Source organism: Heteronotia binoei, chromosome 6 (assembly GCF_032191835.1).
Source record: "Heteronotia binoei isolate CCM8104 ecotype False Entrance Well chromosome 6, APGP_CSIRO_Hbin_v1, whole genome shotgun sequence".
NCBI lineage: Eukaryota > Metazoa > Chordata > Lepidosauria > Squamata > Gekkonidae > Heteronotia > Heteronotia binoei.
Genome location: NC_083228.1, coordinates 9,034,749 through 9,060,886, shown reverse-complemented (window position 1 = coordinate 9,060,886; position 26,138 = coordinate 9,034,749). Strand labels below are relative to the sequence as shown.

The following is a 26,138-nucleotide window of genomic DNA, read 5'->3' as shown; positions in this document are numbered from 1 at the left end:
CATAGTTGGCCACCATTTCAATCTGTTTTGGCAGAACAGTGCTTAGAAGTCCTATCAAGTTACAGCCAATTTGTGGCAACCCCATAGGGTTTCAAAACAAACAACCATTGTCTGCCTTGGAACTTTGCCCCACAAAGGGAATCTGGAATCCTTGGAAGTTCAGAATTACACTAGATTTTGTAAGGTGGATGGAGCTGACCCCACCGGGCCTCTTCTCCATCCCTTCTACACAAACAACATGTGATGTGATTTGCACTGCCTGGTGACGTAAGGGCTTCTGGATCCTTTGGAGACCAGCAGTCTGAGAACGTCACACATTATTTGTGCAGATGTTGCAAGAAGAGGAGTCAGCCGTGGTGGCTCCATTTCTCCCACAAACTCAAGCGTGTCCCTCAGGTTTTGCGATCGCATCTTTCAGTGGCTGTAACCGCATCCCAAAAAGCGAACAAATCAATCACTCGTGCCTTAAGTCATATTTTCAAAAAGAACTTCTTCCTGTAGAGGAGATACGCAACGAAGACCCAGATCGCTGTGCCCAGAATACTTTGGAAGAGGGGCTCGGCGTGGGAGGCCGGAGACTTCATTTCCCAGCTGAAAGGGAAGTAGCTGCCCAGAAGCGAGTGCCCGACATAGACGAAGATTGAATTCATCCCTGTACACGCGCGAAGGACAAAGAATACATTATAATGGGATGTTCTCTCATGGAGTCGAATATGTAACCAGTGTGCAACATTTTGGAAACCTTTTTTATTTTATTTTATTCGATTTATAGCCCACCCTCCCCGCTGAAGCAGGCTCAGGGCGGCTGCTAGAGATTTTAATGGAAGCGCTAGAGATTTTAATGAAAGTCTTTGCGATTGCCACAAATCCTACTGACGAGGTCATGCCTTAGTGTCTTCTCTTGGCCCATGGCCCAAGTTTAAGGCCAGAATTCCTAGTGAGACATGACAGTTTGCCGGCTTCTGTACGGTTAAGAGATCCAGGACTGTCGTGTCTGCTGTAGCAAATGCCTCTTTAAAAACCTGTAACACATTCAAAACTTAACCCATGGATGAGTTACTGCAGGGATCCCTAACCTTCTTGAGCCTGTCAAACATGCGGCCCAGGGGCTGAATTGGGTCCCAGAGCAACTGGCTGTCACCTGCTTCCTTCTCCCTTTCTCTTGCTTCCTTCTGCATCACAGCTTTGCTTTGCAAGGCTTGCTCAATCACACAGGAGCTAAAGAGCAAAACCTCTATTTTCTACATTGGCTGAGGCTCCTCCTGGTCCCCTGAGGAGGGAGGGAAAGAGCCAGAGCTTCCTTTGACCCGCTCCCTAGAAGAAATACGAAGAAAGCACCTTTAAGACCAGCAATATGATCACCACCTTCAAGTACTTGAAGTGCTGTCATATAGAGGATGGTGTAGAATTGTTTTCTGTGGCCCCAGAAAGTAGGGGAAAATGGGGGGAATGAAATAAAATGGGGGGAAATGAAATAAAAAGAGTTTCCAGCTCAACATTAGGAAGAACTTCCTGACAGAGCGATTCCTCAGTGGAACAGGCTTCCTTGGGAGGTGGTGGGCTCTCCTTCCTTGGAGGTTTCTAAACAGAGGCTAGATGGCCATCTGACAGCGATGAAGATCCTGTGAATTTAGGGGGAGGTGTTTGTGAGTTTCCTGCATTGTGCAGGGGGTTGGACTAGACGACCCTGGAGGTCTCTTCCAACTCTATGATTCTATAAGTGCTGCGTGATGTGATTGTGCTGTGTGCACTGCGTGCAAGAAAAAGTCCCCCCGCCAAGAGCTGCAGGGGACTTGGCAACCTGGAACCTCGACGTTTTATTGCGCTCTTGTTTTCTTACAAACACGCCCCCCCCCCAAAAAAAAATTCCTTGCTTCTGAGATCCAGTGTTCAAACCTCCTGTGAGAATTTTGACAAACTTTCTAATGTTTTTGGCAAACTTTCTAATATTTCCCCCTCCAAAAATAGGAAAATAACCAAAACACGTCAAGCGGACAGATGGAAATCTTCATTGTGCCACTGGGGCCACAGAGGAGAAAGTTATTGAAAAAGTATGAGAGGAGTCAGGTTTTATTATGACAATTACAATTCAAGAAGCCTTTTAAGGTAGATGCTGAGCTGATATGATTTAGTACACCTTCTGGAGATGTCAGGGGTGTGCGGCATACGCAAATGAACGGTGCTAATGAGCCCCAGCACCTCTTTTTCTACAAAATGACCCCTGAGCAGCCAGCCGTCCTGCGAACTCATCGTGGCAGAAGTCTAGCAGCTCGGAAAGGGACCAGAGTTACGACCCGTTCTAGCCATTAGCCATCTCCTGCAGCGTCGTAAATCACAAACTGATATTCCTGAACAAACACATAATTCAACAGGGATTGTCAAGCGGCTCCAGAGGAAGCCTGAAGATTGAGCAACGTCCAGGAAGATTTATCTGGCCTCAGCCAGGTAGTCCCTCTCCATTCAAAGTCAGATTCGTTGTGAGTGTCAAGAAGCACTTCAATGAATCACAGAACGACTTCCTTGACGTGCAGGGGCTGGCACGGTAGGAGTCTCAGGCAAGGAATGGGCAGGCTTTGCGCCGGTTGGTATTCATTTATTTCACAGTAAATTTTCAGCTCTCTTTGCAAAGCCCGCAAAACAACCAGCAGCCGGCAACTGAAGTCTAATAAGTTATAGAGAAACTCACATAAAATAGATCCACAACAAATGATCATGCCCTTAACCGCCACAAACACACAACAGGAATGAAAAATGCTCTTTCCTGCTTCTGATGTTGTGTGTTTATATGTCTTTGAATTATTTCCTGGCTGGAGATTTTGGGGGTGGGGCCTGAGGAGGGCGGGGTTTGGGGAACAAAGGGACTGCAGTCAGCTTCCACGCCACAGAGTCCACCTTCCAAAACAGCCATTGTCTCCAAGTGAACTGCTCTGTCACCCGGAGATCCATTGTAATCCCAGGAGATCTCCAGCCACTACCTGGAGGTGAAGTCCCAACGAGAAGAATTTACTGTGGGAAAAATAATGAACACACTGTAAGGCAAATAATATTTTAGACCAGGGGTGTCAAACATGCGGGGGCCGAATCAGGCCCCCAGAGGGCTCCTGTCAGGCCCACAAGCAACTGGCTGCCATCTGCTTCCCTCTCCCTCTCTCTTGCTTCCTTCTGCACCGCAACTTGCTTTGCCAGGCTTGCTCAATCGCACAGGAGCAAAAGAGCAAAGCTCCTCTTTGAGCCAGTTTGGTGCAGTGGTTAAGTGTGCGGACTCTTACCTGGGAGAACTGGGTTTGATTCCCCACTTCTCCATTTGCACCTGCTGAGATGGCCTTGGGTCAGCCAGAGCTCTGGCAGAGGTTGTCCTTGAAAGGGCAGCTGCTGTGGGAGCCCTCTCCAGCCCCACCCACCTCACAGAGTGTCTGTTGTGGGGGAGGAAGGGAAAGGAGATTGTGAGCCGCTCTGAGACTCTGATCCAGAGAGAAGGGCGGGGTATAAATCTGCAGTCTTCTTCTTCTTCCTCCCTTGGGGAGGAAGTGGGGGAAGGAGAGCCAGCTTGGCCAGGCTCTCTCAATTGCACAGCAGAGCTACTCAGCCAGGCCTCCCTGCCTTCTGTTGGCTGAGGCTCAGCAAGCCAGGGAAGTGGATTAGGCTGAGTGTGTGTCTGTGTGTCTGTGTCTTTTATAAAGTTTATATCTCCCTGACCTGGTATTACATTTTATGACATACATGGCCCAGCCCAACAAGGTCAAGATCCAGCCCTCATAGCAAATGAGTTCGACACCCCCATTTTAGACACTAGCTGAGACCGAGAGAGGAAGAGAAAGACTGCTGTGAATTACTTGGAGCTCCTAGGAGAAGTACAGAACTCTTGGGAGATCCAATATGGAGGGGTGGATCTGCTGCCCTGTAATTTGCAGTACTTGCTTTGTTGCCCAATATAGAAGCAGAGCATGGATGGAAGCAAAGACACCGCAAACAGCTGGGGCTGCCCCTCCAGAAGACATCAGCCTAGGGAAGCACCAGCCCTGGGACTTCCCACCATTCATAGGGTTCCCAACTCCAGCTTGCAAAATTCCTGGAAATTTGCGGGTGGCATTGGCAAAATCTCCAGGTATTTCACAACCTGGAGCTGTCAGTCCTAGGTGCAATGCGGGGTTGGGCCAGGGGGTACAATCGCACCTCACACATCAACGGGTCACAACTGAGGTCTCTTTCTGAGCTGCTAGACTTCTGCCATGATGAACGAGGGGTCATTTCGTAGAAAAAGAGGTGCCGGAGCTCATTAGCACCAGTCATTTGCATAGGCCACACACCCCTGACATCACCGGAAGGTGGACGAAATTAGATCAGCTCTGCATCTGCTTTAAAAGGCTTCTTGAATTTCAAACTGTCACGATAAAACCTGACTCCCATCATACTTTTTCAATGACTTTCTCCTCTGTGGCCCCAGTGGCATGAGGACGATTTCCATCAGTCTGCTTGCTATGTTTTGGTTATTTTCCCTTTTTGTGTGTGGGGGGGGAAAAATATTAGAAAGTTTGTCAAATCTTAGTGTTCAGCAAAATTCTCACCGGGGGGGTGGGGAGGGTTTGAACAAAGGAGCCAAGAAGCAAGTATTTGGGGGGCAGGGGGGATGCCGGTAAGAAAGAAAGAGCACAATAAAATCTAGAATATCCAGAGCTCCGCTCCTGTGAGCTCCTGCCCAAAATGAGGCCTGGTGTTACCGCAAACTCAACATGTTCTGGTGCCGGGTCACCTGCAGTTACAGCTGCACGATCTTACCTGGGAAAATGAAAGGTTGGCCTCCCCACCAGCTTTTCACATCCACGACATAGAACAGGATTCCCAGCAAGACAAAGGAGAAGGTGCTTAGGGTGGTGACGTAGGACAGAGACCTAAGAAATACAGAGAATGGCAAGGGATGTCAGCTCCGGTTTGTGTGCTTAGCCTGGCCTTCGAAACCCAGCTGGCCTCAGTCGATTGTCCAGTGGAGAAGTCCGAAGAGAAAGGAAAAGGCAAATACTACTAACAACCTGCGAGTGTGGAATGGTATAGTACAGGGTTGCCAATCCCCAGGTGGGGGCAGGGGATCCCTTGGTTTGGAGGCCCTCCCCCTGCATCAGGGTCATCAGAAGCGGGGGTGGGGGAGGAAAATGTCTGTTGAGCACTCCATTATTTCCTATGGAGATTGATTCCCATAGGGTATAATGGAGAAGCGATCCGTGAGTATCTGGGGCTCGGGGGGGGGGGGCTGTTTTTTGAGATAGAGGCACCAAATTTTCAGCATAGCATCCATAGCATCAAAACACCCTCCAAGTTTCAGAATGTTTGGACCAGGGGGGCTAATTCTATTAGCCCCAGAAAAAAAGTGCCCCATCCATTATTTCCAGTGGAGGAAAGGCATTGAAAAGGTGTGCAGTCCCTTTGAATGTGATGGCCAGAACTTCCTTTGGAGTTCAATTATGCTTGTCACAACCTTGCTCCTGGATCCACCCCCTGTGTCTCCTGGCTCCACCCTCAGTGTCTCCTGGCTCCACCCCCAAAGTCTCCTAGCTCCACCCCCAAAGTCCCCAGATATTACTTGAATTGGACCTGGCAACCCTAATAGTATAGCCTGATCTTGTCAGAACTCAGAAGTTAAGCAGGGTTGGTGTGTGTGGGAGTGTGGAGGAAGGAGCTTGAGTGCGGTATTGTGGAGTGCTGTGAGGGAAAACTGTGTTCTGTGTGGGAAGTTTTTGCCCAGTGTGGCAAGCTGGGAAGTTAAGCTGTGTGGCAAGTGAGAAAATAAGTCTGTGTATCTAGATCTGTTTAAGGAACCATTTTACTTATGTACCTTTCTGAAACCACTCCATTTATGAATGATACAGAAACTGTGACACTGTTATACTTATAAACTATATTGGTTTTATATCCCAGCTACAAATACAAGCTACAAATCCCAGCTACAAATACAAGTTGATGGGGTGTGAACTGGCAGAGACAGACCAAGAGAGAGATCTTGGGGTCATGGTAGATAATTCACTGAAAATGTCAAGACAGTGTGCGTTTGCAATAAAAAAGGCCAACGCCATGCTGGGAATTATTAGGAAGGGAATTGAAAACAAATCAGCCAGTATCATAATGCCTCTGTATAAATCGATGGTGCGGTCTCATTTGGAGTACTGTGTGCAGTTCTGGTCGCCGCACCTCAAAAAGGATATTATAGCATTGGAGAAAGTTCAGAAAAGGGCAACTAAAATGATTAAAGGGCTGGAACACCTTCCCTATGAAGAAAGGTTGAAACGCTTAGGGCTCTTTAGCTTGGAGAAACGTCGACTGAGGGGTGACATGATAGAAGTTTACAAGATAATGCATGGGATGGAGAAAGTAGAGAAAGAAGTACTTTTCTCCCTTTCTCACAATACAAGAACTCGTGGGCATTCGATGAAATTGCTGAGCAGACAGGTTAAAACGGATAAAAGGAAGTACTTCTTCACCCAAAGGGTGATTAACATGTGGAATTCACTGCCACAGGAGGTGGTGGCGTCCACAAGCATAGCCACCTTCAAGAAGGGGTTAGATAAAAATATGGAGCAGAGGTCCATCAGTGGCTATTAGCCACAGTGTGTGTGTGTGTGTGTGTATATATATATATATATTTGGCCGCTGTGTGACACAGAATGTTGGACTGGATGGGCCATTGGCCTGATCTAACATGGCTTCTCTTATGTTCTTATGTTCTTATGGTTTTTAACAGAAACAACTGTTAGATTTAGAATAAAAGGATCCCCTTTTACCTCAGAACCACCCTCATACGCCAACGTTGTGTCATTCTACTAGATTTTATTTCACACACACTAAATAATGCACTTTCAATTCACTTTCAATGAACTTTATAGGTGGATTGTACTGTGTGAAATGGCAAAATCTGCTTGCCTGCAGTCGCTGAAGTGGATTGGAACTGCATTATTTTAGCATGTGTGAAAACACATCCTGTTCTTTGGGTCCAACTAAGAATTCTTAGGTGAGAACCTTCAGTAGAAGAGAAAACATGGCCCTTTTTTTTTTTAGCAGGAACGCCCAGGAATGCAGTTCCGGCTGGCTTGGTGCCAGGGGGTGTGGCCTAATATGCAAATTAGTCTCTGCTGGGCTTTTTCTACCAAAAAAACCCCTGCGGGAAAATAACATGGGAACACTACAAAAAGCAAGAAGGCAACCTAGCACACCTCACTTGGGAACACTACAGAGAAGTGATAGAGGTTACTCCTAACGAGGTCACTGAGAAAAAGAGAAAAAATATTACAGGATTGTACATGTCCTTCCTCAGTGCCAGGCACCAAGCCTGCCCATTTGCATACTGCAAAGCCCGTAAAATAGCCGCGTATTGATTTTCCGCTTCTCCTTTAAAACCGTCACGTGCTTCATCCAATATCACTCTGATCGGCACCATAAAAAAGAGCTGGTGATAATGGGCCGGCTCAGGTGTTCAAAACTAGTTAACTCTCCATTAAGAGCCAAGGCGTTTTCTCCGGCTTTCTGGAAAACATGAAAGAGGCGCTGGGCCTTCAAGTGCAATCCCCTTGTGCTTGTTTCAAAGGAAAGCCCGCAGCCTTTGCGAGCAAAGAGCTCTGCCGGAAGAGAGGTTTCAAAACAAGCAGCGCTGTTATCGGGGAGATTTTCATCCACGCTTTTCAGTCTGGCCCTTTTGCAAAGAGACTTCATCACAAAGCACTGTATATTTCAGTTTAAACATATATCACTTTTAAAATACGTACAGTCCAAATGGCTGGGAGGAAAGGCAGCATGGTACAGCCTGATCTTGTCAGGTCTCAGTCGATACTTGGAAGAGGGGCCCTATAATATAGTGGGTCCAACGCGATGAAGAGATGAGGTGCAGTATAGGGCTGCACTCTAAGACTGACTACTGGGCCAATAGGCCCAGCTATATATACACACAAGGTTCCCGCGCTAGCATGCCATTGGACCATTCAAACCAGCAGGGGACTCATGATTGGAGCAGGGCAGCCGGGATTTGGATCCTGAGTCCCCAAGCTCAGTCCTACAGGCTCCAATGAGCCAGGCAAGAACACCATACATTATACACATTTCAGATCACATACACAACAGGCCCCCGAGAAAAACTTTGCAGAGGAAAACAATGGCCAGCCGCCTCTGCTTTTCACTTGCCTTGAAAGATCCTTGCTTGGGTGGCTGCTAGTTGGTGGCAAACTTGACTCTTTCCACCATCAGAAGTGAGTTGGTGCTAAACCGGATGATCCAAGGTCGCCTGAACTCAACTAGGGTTGCCAGGTCTACCTTGGTCTCAGTGCGCGATCCTCCTCACACACATGACATCACCTGGAAGCAATGCTCCCTCTAAGCTGTGGAGTCTTGTGAGCAAAAATTCTACTTTGTGAGCTACTGGCATTAAAATTGTGAGCTACTGCATAAATTAGTTTGCTCTGGGGCCATTTTTCCTGAGCCAAGACAAAAATGTGCGAGCCAGAGGCTAAAGAACTGTGAACTAGCTCACACTAACTCAGTTTAGAGGGAACACCGCCTGGAAGTGATGTCATTGCTCCGGGCACAATGCCTGGAGGGATGGTATATCACTTGGGGAAAAACTCGTATGATAGCCACAGAGTTTCCCCCCAAGTGATATACCATCCCCCTGGCAACATGCCTGGCATGATAACATCACTTCTGGATGACATCGTGTTGGGCAGGTTGCAGTGTGCCGGTGTTTTTGGGGCGGGTCTCCCCCACTGGCTTATTGCATGGCAGCAGGTTGGGGGTCCTGAAATCAGGGGAAACCAGTGGAAGGCTGGGAACCCTAAACTCATTAGATCTCAGAAGCTAAACAGGGTCAGACCTGACTTGCCCCTGTGACCTGGTTAGTACTTCAACAGGAGTATCATGGGTTGGGTGCAGGCATGAACAAAGTCCAAGTCCAGAAAAGGGTCAAGCCAAAAGTTCCAATGAAAGCTGAGTCAAAAAGCCAAGTCAGAGAGCGGAAAACACGGTCGTCTAGAGCTGGGAGTCAGGAAACTGAAGAGGCTATCCGAGAGTGCAGGAGCACAGGCCTACTGTAAGCTCTTGGAGGATTGGCTATATCAGGGGTGTGTGCCGGAAATGCAAAGGAGTTCCTGCTACAAAAAAAGCCCTGCTCATGCTTGTTAGCAGTTCTTATTTTCAAAACCTGACTTGTTTCCTCTCACCTTGGCTCCTCTCAGTGTTTGGAAGGATAGCTTGATTAAGTATTTCTTTACTTGTAGCCAGCAATTAGGGTATAAAAGGCTTAGTTTTAGCTGCATATCTCATTCTCAAGTTTCACTGCATATGTGTGTGTGTTCCAAACCCAGAGAATGGGAGCTCAGCCTGCTCTTTCTGTAGGCTTGACCATTGCTTATTAAAAATCTCCTTGCAATCAAACCTGGGTCTTGCATATTGTTTCCTTGGATTTCTGTGAATCTGGAGCTCCTGGACAGAGGAAAGAAAGAAAGAAGGTGGGAAGAAAGCAAACAGATGTTGAGAGAGGGAGGAAGGGAGGGAGATGTTTGTTGAATTAGTGGACTGGAATTTTGAAGTTATTTACTGGTTGGATTGCTGTATTAGCAACTGGACTGGAGTTTTACATTCACTGGACCTCGATGGAGTGTTGCACCAACTGAACTGCAACAGGTTTATAATCTCATGGTTAATGAATCTTTAAAAGACTTGCATTTTCATTTACTAATGGTGACTGAATGTGGATAATGTTCAAAAAGCTTTGTTCTTACAGATTCGTATTCCTGTTGAATTGTTTCTGAAACGATTAGTTGTATGGTCCCACTGGTGGACCTCCTGATGGCACTTGGGGTTTTTTTGGCCACTGTGTGACACAATGGATTGGACTGGATGGGTCACTGGCCTGATCCAACATGGCTTCTCTTATGTTTATGCCTGAGGCAGTGATGCTCCGTGTTCTTGGTGTTTAGTGGGGGGGAGGAACAGTGGGAAGGCTTCTAGTGTCCTGACTCCACTGATGGATCTCCTGATGGCACTTGGGGTTTTTTGGCCACTGTGTGACACAGAAGGTTGGACTGGATGGGCCACTGGCCTGATCCAACATGGCTTCTCTTATGTTCTTATGTTCTCTTATGACATGGCGGCTTAGTTGTCAGAACTGTGGGTTTTAAGCACAATTCTTGTTAGTACATGAATGACTGCTGGATCCACAAACTTTGTACCTTTGGATCCAAAGGTACAAAGTTTGTGGATCCAGCAGTCATTCATGTATCCATGTTAGGTGTGGTTCCACTGCAGCATTTCTTTTCTCTCTCATGATGACAACGGCTCGGTCTTGGGTTGCTTAGCAAGTTAGGAAGTATGGAAGGAATAAGGTGACTGGTTGGTTTGGACAGAAGGGAGAACCCTGATGGGCTACATCATTTGGGCAAAGGGGAGTATCCACCTGATTGGATGGGCAACTGGGATGCTGCACTTGGGAGAAGGAAAATAAAGGCTGCAGAAGGGAAGTAACGGGATCTGACAGAGAGAGAGATTCGATTTCCCCTTCTCCATGAATCTTCGCAGGACCCTACCTTGTGGTTAATGTAATTATTACAACATTTTTTCTTCTGCTCTCAGACTTTCAAGGGGCTTGCACATTCCATTTGGAGCTGAGAGCAATCTTTGATCAGCTATCAGGTTTTATGCTTTCAATTAGAAGCTTCCTTTTTAAAAATGCTTCTTCCCAGAAGTCCAAAGATGCAATCCGCCAGTCTGTGCCAGATGTGTTCTTAAGAAAAGGTATTGTTCCATAGGATTTTTGTTGTTGTTAATTTTGCTTTGGACCCATGTGACATGCAACATATGAAACGGGTAACTGAGGGCAGAGCTAATCTATGTCACAGGGCTTTCTTGGTAGCAGGAGCTTCTTTGCCTATTAGGCCACACACCCCTGATGTAGCCAATCCTCCAAGAGCTTACAGGGCTCTTTGTACAGGGCCTACTGTAAGCTCCAGGAGGATTGGCTACAGCAGGGGTGTGTGGCCTAATATGCAAAAGAGTTCCTGCTACCAAAAAAAGCTCTGGTCACATGTACGCTTATTCATAAGGAACTCCAGGAGAAGAATTTCCAGTGGCACATGTCCTTTCTCTGTTACATATCCACTCTTGTATATGCCTGTTCCTTTGGAAAGGTGGCTTTCTTTGTATTAGGGTTGTCAGATCTGTCCAAGCAGCTGGTGGAAGAAGGGGGGTGCACTTACTTGGAGCAGAGAGGAACACCTGGGGACACCAGGGAGTGATGCTCTGGTTTGAGGGCAAAGCGCTATGGTAAAATTAGCTTCTACCATAGAGTTTTTGACAATAACTAGAGCATCGCCCCTGACATGCCTAGGCACATTGCAGAAATGCCAGGTGGAACCTAGCAGCTGGAGATCCCTACTAGGGAAAATAGATGGGAAAAGGAGAGGTAGAAAGAAAGCAACTTTAGCTTTAAACACGTTCTTCAAGCTGCTGGCTGGCTTGGCTCGGAGAAATGATTTAAAGAGAGAAAAAAACATTCCCAAGTCAGCCGGCAGGATGGTGTGGGGCTTCGAAAGCCACATAATATGAGTGAAAGAGCCACAGGTGGCTCCCGAGCCACAGTTTGGCCACCCTCGTATAACATAGTAGCCTTCCCCAAATTCCCTTCCTTGCAGGCTCCACCCACAAATCTCCAGGAATTTCCCAAGATAGTGTTGGCAACCTTTTTACAATTAGCAGCAAGCCATCCAGGCCTGAGGACTTCCACGTTGCTTCAGTGTGTGTAGCTGGGACTTGGCATCATGCTCCAGAAATGTGACCCCAAGAGTGACACTGTCCCTTCCAACCCTCAACTGGCACGAGGGTGCTGAAGCTTAAGAGAGAAAACTGGGAAACATCAACCGTCTCAATGGGATCTGTGCCCATTTTACTAGGGAACCAATGTTCCCTCTAAGCCGCAGAGTCTTGTGAGCAAAAATTCTACTTTGTGAGCTACTGGCATTAAAGTTGTGAGCTATTGCATAAATTAGTGTGCTCTGGGGTCATCCTTCCTGAGCTAAGACAAAAATATGTGAGCTGGGGGAGCTAAAAAACCATGAGCTAGCTCACACTAACTCAGAGCCAGTTTGGTGTAGTGGTTAAGTGCGTGGACTCTTATCTGAGAGAACCCGGTTTGATTCTTCACTCCTCTGCTTGCAGCTTCTGGAATGGCCTTGGGTCAGCCATAGCTCTTATAGGAGTTGTCCTTGAAAGGCCAGCTGCTATGAGAGCCCTCTCAGCCCCAAGCACCTCACAGGGTGTCTGTTGTGAGGGGAGAAGATATAGGAGATTGTAAGCTGCTCTGAGTCTCTGAGTGCAGAGAGAAGGGCAGGGTATAAATCTGCAGTCTTCTTCTTCCCCACTCCTTCACTTGCAGCTGCTGGAATGGCCTTGGGTTAGCCATAGCTCTCATAGGAGTTGTCCTTGAAAGGGCAGCTTCTGGGAGAGCTCTCTCATCTCCACCCACCTCACAGGGTGTCTCTTTTGCGGGAAGAAGATATAGGAGATTGTAAGCTGCTCTCGCTGATTCAGGGAGAAGAGTGGGGTATAAATCTGCAGTCTACTTCTTCTTAGAGGGAACACTGCTAGGGACTTGTACAAATCAAACTTCTCAGGTAGAGATGAGTGCACTTACCAGAGATTCTTATTGATGGGAATGTATCCTATATTTTGGTTGAAGCTGGATAGGATAGTAGAGAGAATCCCCTTAAGAAAAAGAAAATTCAAAGAGGTCAATAATGAGCAATACAGGAGGATGTATCTAACACAGAAATCACAGGAAAGGAGGGAGAGGAAGGCAGTGGATTCAGTGCCAAGCTCTAAGTGTTTCCATTGATTTACTAATCAAAAGATGCACCACGGTACAGAGAGAGAAACCCAACTACGCAGGAGACTTTGATTTCAAAATGCGATTCTTTTACTTTATCAGTTTTACTCAAACAAAGGCTTTTCCAGAAATTATATTAGCCGGAATCCAAGAACCACAGTGATATGAGAGTCCACTTATCGTGTCATTTTGTACATTTTCCCCACAAAGATCTTCACAGCCAACGCTGCTAGACAGCAAGCTGAACACCATTCAGTATCATCAGAGATGAGGTGGCTGTATGCCAAATATCTTAGCTCTGACGAGTTATGCTAAAATTGAGCCACTGTGCTCACCAGGCCTCATTTTGGGCAGGAGCTCACAAGAGCAGAGCTCCGGAGCCTCTCAATTTTATTGTGCTCTTTCTTTCTTACTCCCACCCCCCCAAAATACTTGCTTCTGGGCTCCATTGTTCAACCCCCCCTGTGAGAACTCGAAGATTTGACGAACTTTCTAATGTTTTTCCCCACAAAAAATGGGGAAATAACCAAAACATAAAAAGCAGACGGACGGGAATCTTCCTCACGCCCCTGTGGCCACAGAGGAGTAAGCGATTTAAAAAGTATGACGGAAGTAAAGTTTTCTTATGACAATTCGAATTCAAGAAGCATTTCAAGGTAGATGCTGAGGTGATATAATTTAGTCCACCTTCCAGTGGGTGGGATTTGCTAGTGAGATATGCAAATGAGTTGTGCTAATGAGCTCCGACACCTCTTTTTCTATTAAATGACCCCTGGTGGTCGCAACTGGTGGCCCCAAGACAAAAAACGACTTGTGATTTTCGTGGGAGAATTGTTTGTAACAAGTTGGGACCCCACAAGAAACTCACAGGGAGGGTGTGTCCCTTCCCTCCACCTTTGCTTCCTTGCTTCTCTCCGTTCTTCAGTCTTCCATTTCCTGTTTCTCTCTCCTCTTTGACAATCTCTCCTTTCTTTTTTCCTCCCCCGTCCCCTTTTCTGTCAGTGTTCCCCTCTATTTCTCTCTATTCCATTCCCTTACAGTCTTACCCCACCTTTTCTCTCACCCTTCTTTGTCAATTCCCCCCTCTATTTCTCTGAGGGGGGGAATACCAGTTTGGTGTAGTGGTTAAGTACGGCAACTCTTATCTGGGAGAACTGGGTTTGATTCCCCACTCCTCTACTTGCATCTGCTGGAATGGCCTTGGGTGAGCCAGAGCTCTCGCAGAGTTGTCCTTGAAAGGGCAGCTGCCGTGAAAGCTCTCTCAGTCCTACCCACCTCACCGGGTGTATATTGTGGGAGGAGATGATATAGGAAATTGTAAGCAGCTCTGAGTCTCTGATTCAGAGAGGAGGGCAGGGTATAAATCTGCAGTCTTCTTCTCTGACAAACTACCTGCCTTTCTTCCCTCTCCTCTTCTCTGTCAATAATCTCCCTATCTCTCTTTCCTTTCCCCTCTTTACCTTGAAGCGTTTAAAAAATACTTCTGCAAACCTGGGGGTGGGGGGGACCCTCAAGTTTGAAGAAAAATGTCTTTTCTCTCAGTGTGGACCCAATCCATGGCTTTAGATATCCGTAGATCTGCCCACATTGGAAAAATAGATATTCATATTGAGCACTTTGTGGAAAGACAGCAATTGATGTAGAGTTTATACCAGGGGTGGCCAAACTTGCTTAGCGTAAGAGTCACATAGAATAAATGTCAGATGTTTGAGAGCCACAAGACATGAATGTCAGAGATCTGAGAGCCTCAAGAGAGGGAAGGAGGGAGGGAAGGCAGGCAAATAGATGGGGATGGAAGGAAAGGTGGAAATAAAGCAACTTTAACTTTAAAGGCATTCTCCAAGCTGCCACCTGGCTTGAGTTGGAGAAGTGATTTAAAGAGAGAAACTCCTTCTCCCAGCTGGCTGACAAGGCGATGGGGGCTTCAAGAACTGCACAATATGTGTGAAAGAGACACAGTTTGGCCACCCCCGGTTTATAAAATGATGCATGGATGGAGAGAGCTGGCAAAGAGAACATTTCTTCCCTCTTCCAAAATACTAGAACTGGAGGGCATCCAATGAAATCGATGGGCAGTGGGTTCAGGATGCACAAAAGGAAATACTTATTTGGAGTGATTAAAATATGGAATTCATTGCCCGAGGATGTTGTGATGGTCACGGGAACAAACAGCTTTCAAGGGGGATTAGATAGATTCATGGAGGACATCAATGACTACTCCCCATGGTGACTGAGGGGAACTGCCACATTCAGAGGCACTAATCTTCTGAGTCCCAGAGCCAGGAAGTAAAATCAAGAGAAGACCTTGGCCTCTATACCCTGTTGTTGGCTGTCCAGAGGAACTGGCTGGCCACTGTGTGAGACATAAGAACATAAGAGAAGCCATGTCGGATCAGGCCAGTGGCCCATCTGATCCAACACCCTGTGTCACACAGTGGTCAAAAAACCCAGGTGCCATCAGGAGGTCCACCAGTGGGGACAGGACACTGGAAGCCCTCCCACTGTTGCCCCCCAAGCACCAAGAATACAGAGCATCACTTGCCCCAGACGGAGAGTTCCATCTATATCTTGTGGCTAATAGCTAAACCTTGTGGCTAATAGGCAGGATGCTGGACTAGATGAACAAGTGGTCTGATCCAGCAGGGCTTTTCTTATGTTCTTATCATCTGCCTCTTGGCCAACTGGTGCCCTCCCCCCTCAACTGCCTATTCTGGAACCCAATGAAGAAAAGAGCCAGCAGCATCTGTTTCAACAGGACTTGGCAGTAAGTAGGCTTTGGTGGACCACTACATCTTTCTTCAGGGTCGCAGCCTCAGTCAGGTCTTAGCATCAAGGTCAGGATGGACTGCTCAGGCTGGCAGAGGCTCTCCAGGTCTCAGGTGGAGGTCTCGCCCATCACCTGCTACCTAGTCCTTTTCGCTGGAGATGCCAGGGATCAAACCTGCAAAGCACATCTTGGGCTTTGGGCTATGCCCCTAAAACCAAATCAGCTGCCAACCACAGCGCGACTATCATAGAAGAGTTTAAGGTTTTCCCATTGCTTGTCCTCCCTTCTCAAATGGATTTCAGAGACTCCTCAGTTTTACCACAGCTGATGAAGTACAATTTCTTCCCTGTACTGTTAATTCTTCTCACATCTTGTCTCTTGTCAGTCAGGTTGTCCGCTTCCTGGAGAGAGAAAAAAAGTGCTGTCCCTTTCATAGAAACTTAATGAAAAGCGGTTGGCCTGGGAATGTTACTTACCTTCACAATGTGAACCTCCCCATCAAAACCTCTAATCAAGAGTAAGGCTTGGGGTTTTATTATTTATTTATTTATCAGATTTCTATCCCGCCCTCCCCCGACAGGCTCAAGGCGGCTAACAACAGTTTTAAAACATTAGCAGTTTACAAACATATTAAAATTAAATATATAAAAACATTTCCATACATATTAAAAATCCGAGATGGCAAACTTCTGATTTCCATTATATTAGTTCAGTGAGATTGTCGAGGCTGAAGGTAATAGCCACCTCCCCCTAACCGTTAAAGGCGAGCTTGAATAGTTCGGTCTTACAGGCCCTGCGAACTGTGGCAGGTCCCGCAGGGCCCTGATGTTTTCGGGGAGGGCATTCCACAAAGTGAAGGCTATTACTGAGAACACTCTGGCTCTAGTGCTGGTCAATCGAGCTTCTTTCGGTCCAGTGATCTTACAGAGATTTTGAGACCCTAAACGTAGTGCTCTCTGGGGTACGTATGAGTAGGGTGGCCATAATGTCTGAAGGCCAGCCAGGGACACCTTGGGGGGGGGGAGGTAGGAGTGCGTGCGCGCGGCTCGCGCGCGCGCCGCCAGAAACAGGAAGTGACGGCACTTCCGGTGACATCACTTCCGGTGATGTCATGCCACCGCCAGAAACAGGAAGTGACATCACTTCCTGTGACATCATTTCCCCCGCGCCACCTGCCGGAAGCAGGGAGTGACATCACTTCCTGTGACATCATTTCCCCTGCGCCACCTGCTGGAAGCAGGGAGTGACGTCACTTCCTGTGACATCATTTCCCCTGCGCCACCTGCCGGAAGCGGGAAGTGACATCACTTCCTGTGACATCATTTCCCCAAACTGCCACTGCTGTGTCTATGTAGAATGATTCAAAAAAATTTTTTTTGAAAGATGGGGCATTAACTAGAAGTAGGCTCTATAACAGGGGTGGCCAGATTTGCTTGTCACATAGAAGAAATGTCAGATGTTTGAGAGCCGCAAGACATGAACATGAGGAAGAGAAAGTGATAGAGCAAGAGGGAGGGAATGAGGGAGGCAACTTTAAATGCGTTCTCCAAGCCCCGCATCTTGACTGGCTTGACTTGGAGAAGGGAATGCCTTCTGCAAGCTGGCCAACAGGGCGGTGGGGGCTTTGAGAGCCGCATGTAGCTCCTGAGTCGCAGTTTGACCACCCCTGCTATATAATTTAACCCTAAAATAGCATTATGTATTAGAATCAGTTTTGCTAAGCTGACCAAGTTCTTTGTGGTACTCAGATCAATGTTTACACTGGGCAGACTGGTATTATGGGTAACAGATTACACACAGCAATTGTGACAAATTCTTAGAGCAAGAGCTGAAATGATCCAGGCCTACCTGGAAACTATGGCTATTACCTTAATAGCACAGCCTCTTCTGGTTACTCAATAACGAGGTGAATGGTTCCTCAAATAACAAGGCTAAGGCACTCAGTACAGGTTGACATTAGTTAACTAGTGATAAACAAGATAACAGATTCTCTTCAGAGTTGATGGGCTCAGAAAGGCTAAAAAGGAAAAGGCATTTTCTTCACCACATCATAAATCTTTCTACTATGTGCCTGATTACTTGAAAGTCCACACTTGCACACATAATGTGAAGGTGGACAGAGAGATCTTTTTAAAGAATGTGGAGGAGGAACACACTGGAAAGTGAGTGTCTCAATTCACAGCAACTCAGAAACTGTAATATAGATTGAACACAACTCAGCAGGCATGAAATGCACCCTAAGTTGCATATAAAATCCAACTTAAGATAAATTACAAGTTAAAATTTACAAATTATAACAAGATGGTAAAACATTAGAACATAAGAACATAAGAGAAGCCCTGTTGGATCAGGCCAGTGGCCCCTCCAGTCCAACACTCTGTGTTGCATATAAAATCCAACTTAAGATAAATTACAAGTTAAAATTTACAAATTATAACAAGATGGTAAAACATTAGAACATAAGAACATAAGAGAAGCCCTGTTGGATCAGGCCAGTGGCCCCTCCAGTCCAACACTCTGTGTTGCATATAAAATCCAACTTAAGATAAATTACAAGTTAAAATTTACAAATTATAATAAGATGGTAAAACATTAGAACATAAGAGAAGGCCTGTTGCATCAGGCCAGTGGCCCATCCAGTCCAACACTCTGTGCCACATAAGAACATAAGAGAAGGCCTGTTGCCCATCCAGTCCAACACTCTGTGCCACATAAGAGAAGCCCTGTTGCATCAGGCCAGTGGCCCATCCAGTCCAACACTCTGTGTCACATAAGAGAAGCCCTGTTGCATCAGGCCAGTGGCCCATCCAGTCAACACTCTGTGCCACATAAGAACATAAGAGAAGCCCTGTTGCATCAGACCAATGGCTCATCCAGTCCAACACTCTGTGCCACATAAGAACATAAGAGAAGCCCTGTTGCATCAGGCCAGTGGCCCATCCAGTCCAACACTCTGTGCCACATAAGAGAAGCCCTGTTGCATCAGGCCAGTGGCCCATCCAGTCCAACACTCTGTGCCACATAAGAGAAGCCCTGTTGCATCAGGCCAGTGGCCCATCCAGTCCAACACTCTGTGCCACATAAGAACATAAGAGAAGCCCTCCTGCTCTAACTGCATCGCCTTCTGCTTTGGTAATTCCATTTTCTGCATCTATTAACATATCAGGTATGATCATTTTTCTGCAGTATTCTGATTTTAATAATCCTAGTCCTATTGAACTCTGTGTTAGAACTTTCATGCTGGTGACCTTGTTTTACACCACATGATCAATGTGAGAGGTGGATGGTAAATAAATCAACATCCCTGTTCCAAACACATAATTTGGTTTTGATGGGATTTACTTCTTTGTAACACATGCAGGGGCAGCATGCAGAATGGTGAAAAGCTCTGCCATATTTTGGTTTAGGTTTGTTCTGTACTTCCCCTCCCCGCCCCAAACAGGCTCCAAGAGGGGAAGATGATTCAAGAGTGTCAAAAGATTTTCTCCATCCTTTCATTGCAGATGTGTGATGCAGTGGTTAGTAAACTGGACTAGGACTGGGGGGACCTGGGTGCAAATCCCCACTCAGCCTTAGGATTCTTTGGCCACCTTTTTGTAGTGTAGCCTACCTTACAGGGTTGTTTTGAAGACTAATGGAGGGGAAGGCTATTTAGAGTTTCTTAGAGGAAAGGCATGATAAAACTGTGATTTACAAACAGACTTATGGGTGAAGTAAAACTTGAAACCTCATTAGTGGCTGCTAATACAGAAGCAGCAGGTGGTAATTATTACGGATCAGCTAACAGGACGGAGGGATTAGGGTTGCTACATACCCAGTACCTTTGTGCTTTGCATTGACTAATCCAGAACATAAATGGTCATTCCCCCCCAACCCCCATCCAGTTCTCTAAATGCATTTATTTCTCTCCACACTTTCAGCCTTTTTGACCTATCTTGTAAATATGACCAGATAGCAAAAATGTGCTGAGGATTAATGAGCCTGTGTTAAAACTAGTTTAAGCATACCACTCAAGAAAGAGCACAGCAATCTATCAACTGGATGACTCAAGGCAAGGGGGACCAAATACATACAGTACGGAGTAATGAATCCCATTCAGTTACCAGGAGTGTGAACCGCATTTCTCCACATCACTACCCCCTGGAATAGTTCCCACCACCTTCTGGTTCCAGAGGGGCTTCCTCCAATCTCCTTATATAAAGTGGTTCTAAAAGGCTCCCAAACTATCCACCCTGTAGTTTTTACTATACTCCGGCCTGTTAAGGGGGTGGGGTGGGGTGGGGGGGTAAAAAATCCTGCTCACTGATTTCGGCGGCTGCTCCCCTCCTGGAGGATTAGTTTCAACTTCTCCGGCTCGGTGCGCAGCGATCTGCCAGGGGGGCGGGGCCGATGCCTCCGCAGGTCAATGCAAAAGGAGATTAAGTGGGAAGCAAAGGCGGTGGAGGGGAGGGAAAGACGGTGGCGGCGAGAGGAACTGCTTTCTGTTTCCCGCTGTAGATTAAACGCATCTGCGGAAAGCGCTTCCTCGGGCTGCTGCGGCGCGCAAACTTCCCAGTTATTTCGCAGGCTTCGTGGGGCGGCCGGGAGGAGGGGAGGGGAGGGGAGGGGCAGGTTGAATCAGGACAATGGAAAAGGCCTTTTCCTTGCACAAGGCTGCAGCGGGGTAGCTAGCAGGGAATGCAAAAGAGCTTATCGACCACTTTTGTCATTGATCGCTGCGGGGGGGGGGGGAGGCGAGAGCACGAAACGGACTCATTTTTAGGCAGAAAGAGTCTGTGGAAGGGGAGAGCAAAGAAAGAGGGAGGGGGCTGCAAGTAAAATTTCGCTCCTCTCTGGGGATTTAAGCATTTTCTGCAAGGAAAAATCTTTCTCTGGGGATTTATGCATATTCCACAAGTAAAATCTCACTCCTCTCTGGGGATTCACGCGCTGGAGAGTGCAGGTATGCAGGACGCTCGCCACCTCGATGCTTGTTCCCACTGGCTTGACCAAGCTCCTGTCCCTAATTTGTTTCCCACAACCCCCCCCCCCCCCCGCCGCTATGAAGGGGCGGGGAACGCAGCTTCCCAGAGGGGAAAGCAACCCGAGGAGCGGCTGCAACTTCAGGTCATCTCGTGTCATGCACTTTCTGAAAGTAAAATCTCACTCCTCTCTGGGGATTCACGCGCTGGAGAGTGCAGGTGTGCAGGACGCTCGCCACCTCGATGCTTGTTCCCACTGGCTTGACCGGGCTCCTGTCCCTAATTCGTTTCCCGCACCCCCCCAGGTCCAGGGCAGGGCGGCCGGGAGCGATAGGCCGCAGCGCGGCCCATCCACCCAGCAGCCGAGCGGGGCGAGGAGAGCAGGGCAGGCCCAGGGCAGGGCAGGGCGGCCGGGAGCGATAGGCTGCAGCGCGGCCCATCCACCCAGCAGCCGAGCGGGGCGAGGAGAGCAGGGCAGGCCCAGGGCAGGGCAGGGCGGCCGGGAGCGATAGGCTGCAGCGCGGCCCATCCACCCAGCAGCCGAGCGGGGCGAGGAGAGCAGGGCAGGCCCAGGGCAGGGCAGGGCGGCCGGGAGCGATAGGCTGCAGCGCGGCCCATCCACCCAGCAGCTGAGCGGGGCCAGGAGAGCAGGGCAGGCCCAGGGCAGGGCAGGGCGGCCGGGAGCGATAGGCTGCAGCGCGGCCCATCCACCCAGCAGCCGAGCGGGGCGAGGAGAGCAGGGCAGGCCCAGGGCAGGGCAGGGCGGCCGGGAGCGATAGGCTGCAGCGCGGCCCATCCACCCAGCAGCCGAGCGGGGCGAGGAGAGCAGGGCAGGCCCAGGGCAGGGCAGGGCGGCCGGGAGCGATAGGCTGCAGCGCGGCCCATCCACCCAGCAGCCGAGCGGGGCGAGGAGAGCAGGGCAGGCCCAGGGCAGGGCGGCCGGGAGCGATAGGCTGCAGCGTGGCCCATCCACCCAGCAGCCGAGCGGCGCGAGGAGAGCAGGGCAGGGCAGGCCGGAGCGATGGGCCGCCGCGCGGCCCATTGCGCCTCGGCAAATGGGGGGAAGGCCACTTACTTACTGTAGTCTAGGAATCTTCTTCTCTTCTTCTCCTCTCTGTCTTCTTCTTTTTTCTCTCTCTCTCTCGCTCTCTGCAATAGGCAATGGGCAAGCAAAGCAGATCGAGCAGCTCGTCTGCTGACTGCTGCGCTGCCCAGCCTAGATCAGAGTAAAAAGGGAAGGAAGCTTGAAGCAGCGGGAAGCGGGGGTGGGCAGCCACGTGGACCAATTAGGTGACGGCCCCTAGCTGCCTGTCACGCCCCCACATGCTCCCCAGTGGCTGGGCAGGCTGGCTGCCGATGTGGAGCCTCACCATTGGCTCCCTTTTTTCTAAACCGGGATTTTGAATAGTCCCGTGTTGCCCAGCCCGGGAGGCGGGAATTTGGGAGTGGCGGAGGGACTTTCCCGGCCAACCGGGACGATCTGGCCACCCTACGTATGAGGAAAGGCGGTCCTGAAGGTAGACAGTTCCCAGGCCATATAGGGCTCTAAAGGTTATAACCAGCACCTTGAAGCGAATCCGGAACGCCACGGGCAACCAGTGTAACGCTTTCAGCACAGGTTGAACGCGCTCCCATACAGGTCGCTCCATTAACAACCTGGCTGCTGCGTTGTGAACCAGTTGCAGCCTCCAAAGTTGAGTCAAAGGTAGCCCCATGTAGAGGGCGTTACAGTAGTCTATTCTCGAGGTGACGGTTGCATGGATCACTGTTGCCAAGTCGTCGCGCTCCAGGTATGGAACCAACTGCCTTATCCGCTTAAGATGGTAGAATGGGGATTTGGCAGTGGCTGCTACCTGCGCCTCCATTGTCAGAGAAGGCTCCAGGAGCACCCCCAAGCTCCTCACCCTCGACGCCAGCACTAATAGCGTCCCATCGAAGGCTGGCAAGGGGATTTCCCTACCCAGGCCACTGCAACTCAGGTATAGGACCTCTGTCTTCGCTGGGTTCAATCTCAATCATCTCTGCCTGAGTCATTTCACTATGGCTTGCAATGCCAGGTCCAGGTCTTCCAGGGCGCAGCTGGACTGGCCTTCCAACAATAGATAGAGCTGGGTGTCATCCTCATCCTGGTGACAACCCAGCCCATATCTCTGGACAATCTGGGCAAGGGGGCGCATGTAGATGTTAAACAACATCGGGGAGAGGACTGCCCCCTGCTGTGGCTCAAAAAGAACCTTTGCTTGCACGCTTGACCTGCTCAGGGTTGACCTGTTCTGGGTTGGAGTGTCATATTGAGAACGCATCCTACAGCTGAGTGATGGCACCAATGAAACGCCATGAGAAATGTTGATCCAAGAAGGAAGCTCAGTGTGAAACATATCCCACAGTAGCGTGATGGCCTTTCAGCCTTGGAAGAGCTCATGGTCCTCCTTCCAGTCCCAACGTAGCTTGAGAGGTGCTGCGGATCACCGGTAGATCCTCTGCTTGGCATGCAAGTTCAACGCCCAGCAACTTCAGCTAAAAGGATCATGGGGGTAGATGATATGAACGACCCCAGTCAGAGACCCCGGAGAACAGCTGCCAGTCTGAGGAGACAAGACTGTCCTTGATGGACCAAGGGAGGGTCTGATTCAGTAGAAGGCAACTTCATGTGTTCGTGTTTTTCATTGTCAGGAAGACCAGCCCGGCCATGCTGGAATGCTGCTTGAGGTCTCTCAAAAAGATCTTGGCTGAGGAATGAAATAAATCTATAGAGCAGGAAACAGTTAACGCCACCATTTGTCACATGCCCCTGCTACGCGTTAACCCCCCCCCCTCTAAATTAATTAAATAAATCAACAGATGAAACCATCCTATAAATGTAACGGCCTGTCATAACTGAATGCCGCCACAAGAGTAGCAGCCAAGTCAGAGGGAAGAGAAGTTCTTTGTTGGATTTGCTGCTCTGTTCCTTCCTTGGAGGTTTTTAAAGAGAGGCTGGATGGTCATCTGATAGCAATGAGGATCCTGTGGATTTAGGGGGAGGTGTTTGTGCGTTTCCTGCATTGTGCAGGGAGTTGGACTAGATGACCCTGGAGGTCCTCATTGCTGTCAGGTGGCCACCTAGCCTCTCTTTAAAAACCTCCAAGGAAGGAGAGCACACCACCTCCCGAAGAGGAAGCCTGTTCCACTGAGAAACAGGAAGTTCTTCCTGATGTTGAGCTGGAAACTCTTTTGATTTAAATGAAGCTTTAAAGTGTGCTTTCAGGTAGGCCCTAATAAAAGCTATTGCACCATTTTGGTTTGGGATTTTGCTTCAGCTAGTATCGCAGTCCAGTAACCATCTTCTGTATCAGCAAAAGGAAATATTTCTTCTCGTTTTGCGCCTTAAGGTTATGAGAGATTTTTAAATAATTTTTTTTTAATAAATATCCTTTCCCCTGTATGCTCGGTTCCTTCCAGTGGCCAGTGAACATTTCATGCAACTCTCCATCACTGCAGCAGAGGATGGGGGGGGGGGGAGCCTGCAACAGCATCGTATTTACAACAAAAGTCACAGCTGTCCCTTCCAAAATGAGATTAGGTTTGATTTTGTGTCATGACAGTGTTCATTAGTAAGATCCAGCCTCGGAGGGCAAGATCAGATAGTCGGTGGCAGACACATAATTCACGGCAGAGGCACAACCAGGCCGGCTGCGTGAAGAATTGTAGGCTTCTTCCTGTCACGTCCCCACAAATAGCATGTATCCAGAGCGCATGAAAGAGAACGTGTAGATAACAACAAGCACCATTTCACATTTCCTCAGGAGGCAAAGACGTTTCAGTATGTGAGAGGAGGGAAAGAGTCACAGCAAGGTTAGAGATGCACATGGACCTAAGGAATGCAGTGGGAAATGTGAGGAGAAGGAGTGGCCATCTCAATGCCCCCCAAAGGGTTAGAAAGCAGTGTTGCCCATGGAACTAAAGACTCACTCTGTTATTCACACTATCCTGCAGTAAAAGCAGGTTGCTTCATTGTAACTGGACAGGAATAAACAGCTTTCAAAGGGGATTAGCTAGATTTATGGAGGATGAGTCTATCAGTGGCTGCTAGCCATGGCGACTGAGGGGAACTTCTACATTCAGAGGAAGTAAGGCTTTGCATCCAAGTGCCAGGAGGCAACCTCAGGGGAAGGCCTTGGCCTCTATGCCTTGTTGTTGGCTGACCAGAGGAACCAGTTGGCCACTGTGTGAGATGGGGTGCTGGACTAGATGGACCTCACTGGTCTGATCTGGCAAGCCTGTTCTTATCAAGGGAAGGCCTCAGCCTCTATGCCCTGTTGTTGGCTCTCCAGAGGAACTGGTTTGCCACTGTATGTCACAGGATCCTGGACTAGATGGACCATCCAGCAGGGCTCTTATCAGAGGAAAACCTCAGCCTCTCTGCCCTGTTGTTGGCTCTCCAGAGGAACCAGTAGACCACCGAATAAGACAGGAAGCTTGACTAGATGGACTGTCTGATCTGGCATGGCTCTTCTTGTGTCTTCCAGGTGAGCATTCCACCAAGTAGGAAGGAGTCCTGGCCCTTGTTGAGAACAGCCGGACCTCTTTAGGAGAGCTGGTTTGGTGTAGTGGTTAAGTGTGCAGACTCTTATCTGGGAGAACCGGGTTTGATTCTCCACTCCTCCACTTGCACCTGCTAGCATGGCCTTGGGTCAGCCATAGCTCTGGCAGAGGTTGTCCTTGAAAGGGCAGCTGCTGTGAGAGCCCTCTCCAGCCCCACCCACCTCACAGGGTGTTTGTTGTGGGGGAGGAAGGTAAAGGAGATTGTGAGCCGCTCTGAGACTCTTCAGAGTGGAGGGCGGGATATAAATCCAATATCTTCTTCTTCTTCTTCTTCTTCTTTAGGGACAAGGATCACCAGAATATTGCCCCAATGTCCCAGATGTGATGTCACTTCCAGGTCATGTGGGCAGTTGTAGAATGTGGCTGCACATAAGATGGCTCTCCCACTCCCCCACCTGATTGGACCTGGAGTGGAGGACCCCTGTGTCTACCTGGGACAGTGGGACTGAGGCTGGCTTCATGCTGGACATTTTGAGTGTGAAAAATCTTGCCTTTGGAAGCATTTTATTCATATTAATAGAGAGAATATTTCATAGGAATTGTTTTTCAGTGCTGCCTCAAATCGTTCAATTTTCCCATTGGGAAATTGGAAGAGAAGGCTTCAGGGAAAATGGGGTATGACGACTATGCGATTTTTCCCCCCAGGTTTTTTCTTGGGCCTTCACATCTCTAGCTATAAACAATTTTTTTTTTAAAAAAAAATCCTGTGGTTCAGCGTTCATCTCCAGCATTTGGCAGCCTTCATGCTTGCTGATCTTTAGCTTTGCAGTAGATTTTTTTTTTTTAAATCAATTGGCAGGCATTCGAGTCATTTGGAGCTGAACTGAACCGAACCGGTGATCAACTCATTTCTGATCGTTGTCATCGAACACAAGTTTAACAGTCTAACATGTTCATCTCCAAATTCATAGCATCCCATATCCTCAGGTGGCTTTAATGCCACATCTCCATTGCCAGGGTATTGAGACCCTGCAGG

General features: G+C 48.4%; 1 protein-coding gene across 1 annotated transcript in view; it reads right to left on the bottom strand.

The window, feature by feature from the left end:
• Window positions 1–470: 470 nt before the first annotated feature.
• LOC132573491 (heparan-alpha-glucosaminide N-acetyltransferase-like) overlaps window positions 471–26,138 on the bottom strand; it is a 311,892-nt gene continuing 286,224 nt past the window's right edge. The window contains exons 13-15 of the mRNA XM_060240983.1: window positions 12,659–12,729; window positions 4,777–4,889; window positions 471–652 (exon numbers count right to left, since the gene is read on the bottom strand). Coding sequence (XP_060096966.1) covers window positions 471–652; window positions 4,777–4,889; window positions 12,659–12,729 — 366 coding nt within the window. The remainder of the gene's footprint in view (window positions 653–4,776; window positions 4,890–12,658; window positions 12,730–26,138) is intronic.